The 9949-nt window shown below is 42.7% G+C and overlaps 1 protein-coding gene across 1 annotated transcript in view; it reads right to left on the bottom strand.

The window, feature by feature from the left end:
• Positions 1–1558: 1558 nt before the first annotated feature.
• Positions 1559–9949, bottom strand: part of USP35 (ubiquitin specific peptidase 35) — a 67802-nt gene continuing 59411 nt past the window's right edge. Inside the window, exons 9-11 of the mRNA XM_029602204.1 lie at positions 9579–9685; positions 4952–6203; positions 1559–2633 (exon numbers count right to left, since the gene is read on the bottom strand). Of these exons, the coding sequence (XP_029458064.1) occupies positions 2463–2633; positions 4952–6203; positions 9579–9685 (1530 nt within the window). The 3' untranslated portion in view covers positions 1559–2462. The remainder of the gene's footprint in view (positions 2634–4951; positions 6204–9578; positions 9686–9949) is intronic.

The following is a 9949-nucleotide window of genomic DNA, read 5'->3' as shown; positions in this document are numbered from 1 at the left end:
ACGCTCTGACAACCTTCTGCTGGGCTCTGACTATCAGCTGACAAACAAGAGGGCTGGAGCGGCAGCCATTTTAAATGTCAAAACCGCGGGGAAAATACTGAAAATGTCAATTAATGTGAATGTCCAATAAAAATATGTAGAAAACAAAAATAATTCTAAAATTACAATAAATACCAGTTCATATGATCACTGAGGCTTGGTGGTGCTACTGAGTTATCTGTTTAATGGACATGTTTCAGTGGGTTGCACTGGGAAAGTATATTGGTCAATGTCAGTACAGGTGAAGCCATGGATTTCCTTTGAGCAGGTGAATGTTCTGTTCCTTCCAAGAAATTCCTACAGTTTATGTGTTCTGGAAACCCTTTGGTTCTAAGGAAGAAGAGGTTGTTTATTTCTTTTCTTAGCTTATAACAAAGAATACTGGCAGGCTTAATGTAGCATGGGATCCTATAAGCGGTGATGCCAGCAAACCTGTTGCTCTCCATTTCCATCTGCTGGCTGGGGAGCATAATCCATGTGTCTGGACTGCTCTGACTGGACTCAAGGAAAGGAAACTATCAGTTAAGAATAAATTTCTCCATCACTTTATTCCTTACATGCAATATTTTGTGCTTGTCTTAGCAAGGATTTAGCATCTACCGTTTCTAAGATATGATTTGAGGACTGAAATGTGTGCGACAGAAAAGGAGTTTTATTATTGCAGTAATACCTGGCTTGTGATGCACTATAGCTTTAATCTACTGTTTGGGGAAAAATATATAGAAAGACACAAAAGGCGGTTGAATTAGCACAAGTTTTAAACTGTAAGTAGTTTTCAAATTTGTGTTAATTCAACTCCTTTCTGTGTCTTTTACCATGTGTCCAATATATATGCACCCATTTTCCTACATAGAAGAGAAAGAGAAAATATACCTACAGTGGCTATAGAAAGTCTACACACCCTTGAACATTTTTCACACGTTGTTGTGTCAGACTTGCGTGCATTTAAATGAGGATATTTTTCCACTCATCAACACACCATACTCCACACCTTTAAGGACCAATAATGTTTTATTGGGGACAAAGCATACAGGTATTCAAAAAATTAAACAAACTAACAGGCTGATATAGTAAAAATCGCACAGGCCACTTTCCTGTGCGTGCGATTCAGTAAATTAATTTATTTAAATTAGGGCCCACGGTAAAAAGAGGCACTAGGCACCCTAGTGCGTCCCTAGTGCCTCTTTTTGGACTGGAGCGGCGGCTGTCAGCGAGTTTGACAGCCAATGCTCAATTTTGCCGGCGTCGGTTCTCAAACCCGCTGACAGCCACAGGTTCGGAAACTGGACGCCGGCAAAATTGAGCGTCTGGTTTTCAATCCGCGAGCCCGTTTTAAATTTTTTTTTTTTTAATTTTTAACTATTTGTAACTTTTGGGACCTCCGACTTAATATCACCATGATATTAAGTCGGAGGGGGTACAGAAAAGTAGTTTTTACAGCTTTTCTGTGCACTTTCCCGGTGCCGAGAGAAATTAACGCCTACCTTTGGGTAGACACTAATTTCTGAAAGTAAAATGTGCAGCTTGGCTGCACATTTTACTTTCTGAATTGCGCGGGCATAACTAATAGGGCCATCAACATGCATTTGCTACATGGCTACAGTATCCTCTTAGTGTTTCCGTGCACTTCAAATGGGATTCAAGACGTTTGTTGGTTTTTTGTTTGTTTTTTTTGAGAAGAGGCTTTCTTCTTGACACCTTATCATACAGGCCAGATTTGTGGAGTGCTTGGGATATTGTTGTCACATACACATTTTGACCAGTTGTGGCCATGGAAGCCTGAAGCTTTTCCAAACTTGCCACTGGGCTCTTGGTTGCTTCTCTGATTAGTCTCCTTGCTAAGTCATCCAGTCCTGATCTAAGCAGGGTCTTGGGTAGTGCTTTATGCCTTCCACTTCTTAACAATCATCTTGACTATGCTCTGAGGGATATTCATCGACTTTGCAATTCTTTAATGCTCATCCCTAGATCTGTGCCTTTTCACAGCTTTGTTCTGTAGTCCTTTTGACAGCACCTTGGTGCTCGTGGTTGGGATTTTGCTTTCAAATGTCCTAACAAGCAGAGAGAACCAATAGTTTAATCCAGGTGGGGTAAATCCTCTTGGTGTGTGCTTTGTAGGTGTGCTACAGATGTACAAGAGGACATTTAATCCACTTGGACACTTAACCAACATAGCTATTAGCTGTTTTTATTTCTATTTCATTTTCTAACGAATTCTGGAATATATTTTTCACTTGCCAGTTGTGAGAGAGGATGTATGGATACATGGAACAAAACTCTGGTTTAATGCATTATATTTCCAAGCAATAAGACGACAACAACAGGTGAAATTTTGTAAGAGGGTGTAGACTTTCGAAAGCTATGGTATCTGTCTATCTAATCACACCAGAGTTAAGTGCAAAAGCTTTTTTCCATATGGGTCTTTAGTAAACAAGTCTATTAAATGATCCTGGACCCCCGCCCCCAGCAGATGGACCAAACCCTCCAGAGAAGCCTTCGTCATCCTTATCATCATCAAAATCTCTCCACCACAGAGGAGACTTAGGTATTGGTGAAACGTAGGCGGCCCTGTTCCTCGCTTCTCTTTCTTGCTCCTACAAAGAAAAGTAATAATATAATTGATTATTTATTTATTTATTTAAGGAGTTTTATATACCGTCATTCGGAAACGTTAAAATAACGCCATCATAACGGTTTACAAAACAGGTTATAGGGAAATGGGGGGTTAACAATGGTTGTAAAGTACAAACTGTTATAAGGCTTAGGAAATAATATAAGTAATGATAAAGTTCAGTTTATGAGTTCTTTCTTATTTAAGAAGAGCATAGATGTGATGAATTTCAATTAGTCATGAGGCTGTGTTGGAGGACGGCGATGTTTAGATGATCCTTTGGGTGGATTGGTATGCTTTGTTGAACAACCAAGTTTTTAATTCTTTTTTAAAGGTTTTTAGGTTTTCTTGAATTCTTAGCTTAGTCGGGAGGGAGTTCCATAGTTTTGGGCTGCGAAGGGAGATGGCTCTATTTTGGGTGGAGGTGAGTTGATTTGAATGAGTTGGTGGTGTTTTTAGGAGTCCTTTGTTTGCTGACCTCAGGTTTCTACTTGGGGGACGTCTGTAGATTACTATTGTCTGTCCAATTAGTGGGACATTACATACATGTACATTACCCATACATATGCCTGTGTGTGTGTGAGCAGGCTATAGAATAATGCAAAATCTGAGTGGTAGTTGTAGAAGGCTGGAGGAAGACACAGATGCATAAGGAAGTCAGATTGTCCAGATTATTACCTCAGAGCAGAGACTGCACCTATGAATGTCTGGATTAGTTAAGCCAAGGGAACTGATGGAGCTGTACAATTTCAGTTCTCCAAATAAGAGAAAGCTAAACTAAATGATTGCTCCACTGAGTCCACAATCGGGATTTCCTACAGTAAAGAAACTTAGCCTTAGGAGAACAGTGGTGTTTATTAAACTAAATTTAGCACAGTATAGCACAATAACATAAAACCAGGGCCAGTGCAAGAGTATTTGATGCCCTAGGTGAATCTTCGGTCATGCACCCCCTCCCCCAGCTTAACTATAGGCAGCAGGTCCAGCACAGTACAGTGCTCTCTTCTTTGATATTGGCTTTGTAACAGCACCCCTCCGGGCCTTGTGCTAGCGGGATTTTGCCATCCCCAAAATTGTGGCACTCTAGGTGACCACCTAGTTTACCTAATGGCATCACTGGCCCTCCATAAACCTATGACAGCAGATAAGAATGATAAGGCCCATCTAGCCTGCCCATTTTCCTTCCTGTTGCAATGGAGAACACAGCGCCAGCTGAGCTCTGGCTTTGCCTCCACTTCTATGCAACTGAAGATCCTCCGTGCTTATCCCAGGCTCTCTTGAATTCTGCCGGTGATTTCATCTTTTATCACCTATAGTGGGAAGGCTATTCCAGGTTCCTTCAAGGGGGCAATTTTCAAACTGTCTGCACTGGGATAAAGTCAGTGGGTGCTTTTTACCTGTACCAATGATCAAAGAGAGAGTTTGTGCATCCTTTCACCTTGAAACCTGCTGTGGGTACAAAGATAACCACGAATGACAGCACCTGCTTTTTATGTGGGCACGCTTTTCATGGCAAATAGTGTGCAGATTGGAAAATGCAATCTACGCGCGCTATTCTTCTCTCTCCCATCCCCCCCCCCCCAGATCTAAGCACCCCGCCACCCCCCCCCCCCCGGGGAATGTCTCCTCTATCTAAATGCAGTGCAAGAAGCATGTGCTGTCAAACCCCATGCCTACTTTTGACAGCACTGAGGGCTGGAAATGTTCAGACCATTCCTGTCCATAAAATTGCAATTTACTTGCATAAATGGCTTAGCAAATTTATTATTTTTTTATTTATTTAAGGGATTTTTATATACCGCGGCACATTTGGAACATCACCTCAGTTTACAGTAGAACATAATGCAGCAACAGGCTTTACATAAAACATATATGAATATAAAATATATGAAACAAGTATGAGAATAATCTATATAAATGGAGAATATATATAGGGAATTAGTGATTAAGCAAACAAGAAAATAATTTAAATATACGGTAGTTAAATTGCTCTTTAACTGTATAACTAATAGTGAAAAACATCATGTCGTTCTGGTATTTACACACGGTTGTCAACTGGCTACATCCAGTCCTAGTTTTACTCCAGAGGAATGAGAGCTCCAAATCCCTGCATGCAGTGTGATAAAGCCAACCGGGTCAACCTGTTCTGGAAAATAAAGCCAGTCTGCAACCTATTTACACCGGAGCTGGTAATCATTGCTCATAATTAGTTCACAAATATTTGTGTTTCTCAACCACTAAATTAACCAGCTTGATATGTATCAGTTTCTAGATACTTTAGTCAAAGAGAGAGTAAGTTACCTGCATATACTGTATGTTGTCTTTAGAAATTGCTTCCATCACTTTCTTGCTCAGAGAAGGCTCGCCTGGCACTCTGCTAACAGTGGAGCTCGCCTCATGCATTCTGCTGCTTTGCTGATGTGACCTCTGTCTGTAGAAGAGCACATATGCTGTGTCTTTGGGGAAGAAAGATGTCACATTGCTGACAGATTCAAAAGACGAAAAGGAAACTCTGGTATCATTGAAGAGGTACCACTCAACTTCTATATCTAAGTGCTTCTCTGAAGTAGACGTCAGAGCCCCACCTTCTGGTTTACTCTGAGTATTACTATCTGAGCACTCCCTGGCGTAACAATAGTAATGGCCACTTTCTGAGGACTCCCCAGAATGCACTACCACAGTACACAGATCATAGGTCGTAGACATGTATGTGTTAGTTGAACTTGACTGACTCCTTCCATGATGGAAAGCATCATAAGATTCCTTGATGTTAATCAGGACTGGCAACTTCAGCAATAAGGGAATGGACACATTGTCCAAGATCTTCTTTCTTCTCATGGTTTTCAAATCAAAGGAGAACCGTAGCAAAGTCAGGATGAGATACTGGGGTCCCTCTGCCAACTCCACCACTTTCTCTGCATCCTGCAGAGAAGCACATTTCTCACAGTGGTACTTGTTGTCTGCTGTCAAGATTTCTGGGGATAAGTAATAGTTGACCAAATCGGAGACAGACCATGTGCTTTTACTGCTGCACAATTGTTCTCCCCAAGTTGCCACTCGTTCTTTCTTGATATCTAAGCAAACATGATCTTCATCCAGATCAGCCTGTTTACCATGAAACGGCCCCTGTTGTTGTACCGATTCCTGGAATCCCAGTGTTTCTGTTGGTACTATCCGTGTATGATGCTCTTCAGGTTTAAGGTGCTCATGTTGAGTGTCTGGAGATTCACTTCCCTGGTCTTGTGCTTTTAGAATTGTCTGAATGCTTTGAGGACCAACCTCTTTCACCGGTAAAATGGAACTCCTTGCCCAATATGAGTTATTTAAGTCTTTGTTGGGTGGTGGAAAAGCCAGTGACAGATCTGTGAAGGCTTCTTGCCTTGCTGAGACATTCTGGCATTTAAGGCAATTAATTTTTGTCACCATTTTGCCACCAAATGTCTTCTCAATTAACGTTCTGCTCCAGTCCTGATGGTCCTCGGTTGGAACCCTGCAGTTTGACGTCTTCAGCTTTTCAAAAATTCTTTTCCCAGTTTTCTCTTCTTCGTGCAGCCTTATTCAGAAACAAGAGACAAATACATTATGAAAGCACTGCACAATGCCAAAGTCTGTGCTGCTGTAGAATATTCTTGATTCCACAGCTTTGATGGTTCATGCATGGCACAAATCATTGAGAGGACAAGTTTGAAAATAATTTGCCCGTATAACTAATTCCCCAGGCTGAAAAGTGCTCTTCTCCCTTGATGAATACACTTGTGGATGCTAAAATTTACAGCTACTATTTTTGCTGTGCAATAAAGGGGCGGGGCTGGGGTCTGAAAGGCAAAGTAGCACAGGGATTTCATTTGCTGGCCCCCCAAATATTCCAAGGGACACTCTGTGGCTTGCAGGCCACTGGATACAAGTTACCTAGCCTGAGATTCAAATATTTAGGGATACTCTTACACAGAGATGTGACTAGGATGCGCTAAATCTTACCACAAAAGTTTTGCGCGCCTGGATGGATTATCCCCTTTCGTTAACGGGTCGGGTAAATTTATACCAAATGGTTACACTTCGGACGGTGCCTGTCTAGTTGACGAGGGGAGGGATTGAAGGTATTGAGCGACAAATTCAACAGTTTATATGGCGAAAGGCCATGTAAATGTGGAAACGGGAACAGGGACGCTTAGGACTTGCGAACATAAAATATTATAATAGGGCATGTAAATTGAGACGTGAGGGAATGGATCATGGGGACAACATCTTTCGCTTCTTTAAACATGGAAAAGGGTTTGCTATTGTACATAGGTCATATCTTGCTTTGCCAAAACATCTTCAGCAAAGTGCTCTCATAGCTCCTGTAACAAAAACCTGGCAATGGTTCTGTAGGAGGGAAAAGGTGAATTATCGTCTCTCTCATTTTTTGCCTGTTGTGGGAAATGATAATTTTACTCCTGGGTCACAATCATGAATTTTTCAGGAGTGGGCAAAAAAAAGGGGTTACAACTCATAATGCATGTTTTGACTGAGGAGGGTACAATTCAACCCTACCCCTTCTCTCTCCGACACAAGGCATTTCATGCTTCCTACTATGACATCATTTGCATTCTTTGGACCTTGTTGCTCTGCAAGGAGAGCAAGAAGAGATAATGTTAGAATTATTTGATATGGAAGATTCTGATCGCCGCCCTATTTCTTTTTGGTATAAAAGATTACAAAACTTACAAAGGGAACCTGAATATGAGAATATCACGAGGGGCTGGAATAAGGAATTGGGCATGGAGATACTGGGGCAATTTCTCTCCAGATGTCTCTCGAGGGCTCATGCTCTTACATCAAATACATCATTGAAGGAAACGCAGTTTAAGTTTCTCCATCGAGCATTTTGCTCCCAAAATCAAGCAACATAGATGTAATTTAGTCGCATCTAGCCTTTGCCTGAAATGTGAACAGGAGATAGGAACACTAGGTCATAGCTTTTGGAGCTGCTCCACTATATAACCTTATTGGAAGTAGTACAAAGGTACATATTGGAAGAAACAGGCTGGTCACTTATTTTAGATGTAAAAACTCTCATTTGATGATTTGAGAAGTTAGACATTCCAGTCATGCTACACAAGGCTGTGGGGCAGGAAAGTATTATTGTTGGCAAAAAAAATGTATTTTACAAAAATGGACAACGTCAAATGGGCCTAAATTAGGTCAACTTAAAAACATAGTTCTTCTATTGTGTAATTTGGAAAAATATGTTGAACAAGTGGACATGACTAGGAAGCATTGAATTTTCTTAAAATTTGAGACTTAATATTTACAATATTTACTACCTCATGCCAGAAATTTGATTCTAAATGATATCATTCTGTAAAAGTATTGGGTAGACTTTCTAGTGTCTGCTGGGTATCTTAATAAATTGGACAATCCCCAAATTACATCTTGAGGTCGAAGGGAAATTGGGAGGCGACAAGGGGATGGGGATGGGGTTGGGGTCAGGGCCAGTGCTAACAATTGTGCCGTAGGCAAGCCATTGTGTCACGGGCCTTCCTGATTGGGGGTGGAGGAGCTGTTGTGAGTGCGCAGGCGTGCGCACACACGCACAGACGGGCCTCTCCTGCTGCCGCCGGCTCGCTGCCTCCCCCAGTTGTGCCACCCCGTGCAAATCCTCGTGTCCTGGGAAGGTGGTTGGGGACCATGTTTAGGGGGAGGGGGGCAGGCCTTCAGGACTAGGAGGTCTTGTCTTGGGGGGTCCAAGAGTGATCCCTAATATTTCCTGAAGATCCAAGAGGAAGGGGATTAAGCTCCTACTCCTATTCAGTCTGAGAGGGATTTCTTCAGAGAGATGGAGAGAGAGTATGCATCTTTGTGTGGAGTCAGAGGAGAGACTGCCTTGAAGGGAAGGATCCCATTGCGTTGTGGTCTGAGGACAGCATCAGTCAGGGGCTCGTCTGCTTTTGCCTAGTGCTTTTAAGAGAGCTGCATCCAGAAGTACCGGCGTTAACGGGGAACGTGCCCAGGGAGGGGGCAGGATGACAACTGACTGAGACCGTGATGGTCACTGGACTCTTATTTTCTGCCTTGAATGTACACTAAACCATAACGTACCTACTGCGATTTTATCTGCATACAAGTTACCCAGTAGACGATTTTGTTTGTGAACATTTACTGTCGGGCCGATTCAGTAAAGTCCGCGGGAGAGCGGGCGAATGCCCGCTCGCCTGTGTGCGCGATACAGTATTTAAGTGAGGCCCGGCCTGTGCTTTTCTGTGCACTTTCTCGGTGCCCGAAGAAATTAGCGCCTACCTTTGGGTAGGCGCTAATTTCTGAAAGTAAAATGTGCGGCTTGGCGGCACATTTTACTTACTGAATCGCGCGGGAATACCTAATAGGGCCATCAACTTGCATTTGCATGTTGAGGGCGCTATTATGTTCGGCGGGTTGGACACTCGTTTTCGGCCCCTTACTGAATAAGGGGTAAGGGAAAACGCACGTCCAATGGCGGGTTAACAGTGCGCTCCATCGGAGCGCACTGTACTGTATTGGCCCGTGTGTGAGGTACATTCTTCTTAATGGACTGATTACAGAAGAGCATCAGAAAAACCCTAAGAGCCCTGAAAGACTGTTCCTTTAACCCCTGTGTGGGAAGGAGTCAGGAGCATGGGTGCCGCTATGGCTCATGATCTCCCCTGTGAGCCCCAATGGAGCAGGAGAAGTTGGGGCAGGGGCTACATATTATTTCTTCCTTCTTTTCCCTTTTTGTTTTGAATCTCTCATGTATTCTTTAATGTAAGGGCTTTGTCATTAATAAGGTACTGGCAACTATAAGTAATCTTCTGCGAAAGAACAAGCAGCAATTTAGCTACTAAGGGAGCCTGATGTATTGAAGGGGTGTTCCCCATTTTGTGTCTACGGGAAAAATGCTCAGGATATCTTAGCAACACTTTAAACTTACCGATTCAGCAGATACTTTAAATATTCAGAACAGTCCTGCTGAGCCCCAGGATAAAACCAGGGAGGCAATGAGGAAGACAGGAAGGATTCTGGCGAGATGGCCGGGCGCTGAAAAGAACAAACCCCTGTCAAACTGTGACAGATTCCAGGAAATTCAGAGGTGTGCGAAAAATCAAGCACGTGGGCCTGGAATTTTGCAAAACAAGAGACCACAACGATTCCTGGGGCACTCCTCATTTCATTCCTGCCACTGGGAAATCTGAACCTGTCAACCTCATCTTTGTTTCCTATCCTCTCAACAGTTATCAATCCACAGCAGGTGTTTCTCAAGACGGACTTTTTTTTTAATTGGCCACCTCCCCCTTATTCTCT

This window comes from Rhinatrema bivittatum, chromosome 5 (genome assembly GCF_901001135.1).
Source record: "Rhinatrema bivittatum chromosome 5, aRhiBiv1.1, whole genome shotgun sequence".
NCBI classification, from domain to species: Eukaryota; Metazoa; Chordata; class Amphibia; order Gymnophiona; family Rhinatrematidae; genus Rhinatrema; species Rhinatrema bivittatum.
Note: the sequence above shows the minus strand (reverse complement) of the source record. Positions and strands in the feature narration are given on the sequence as shown.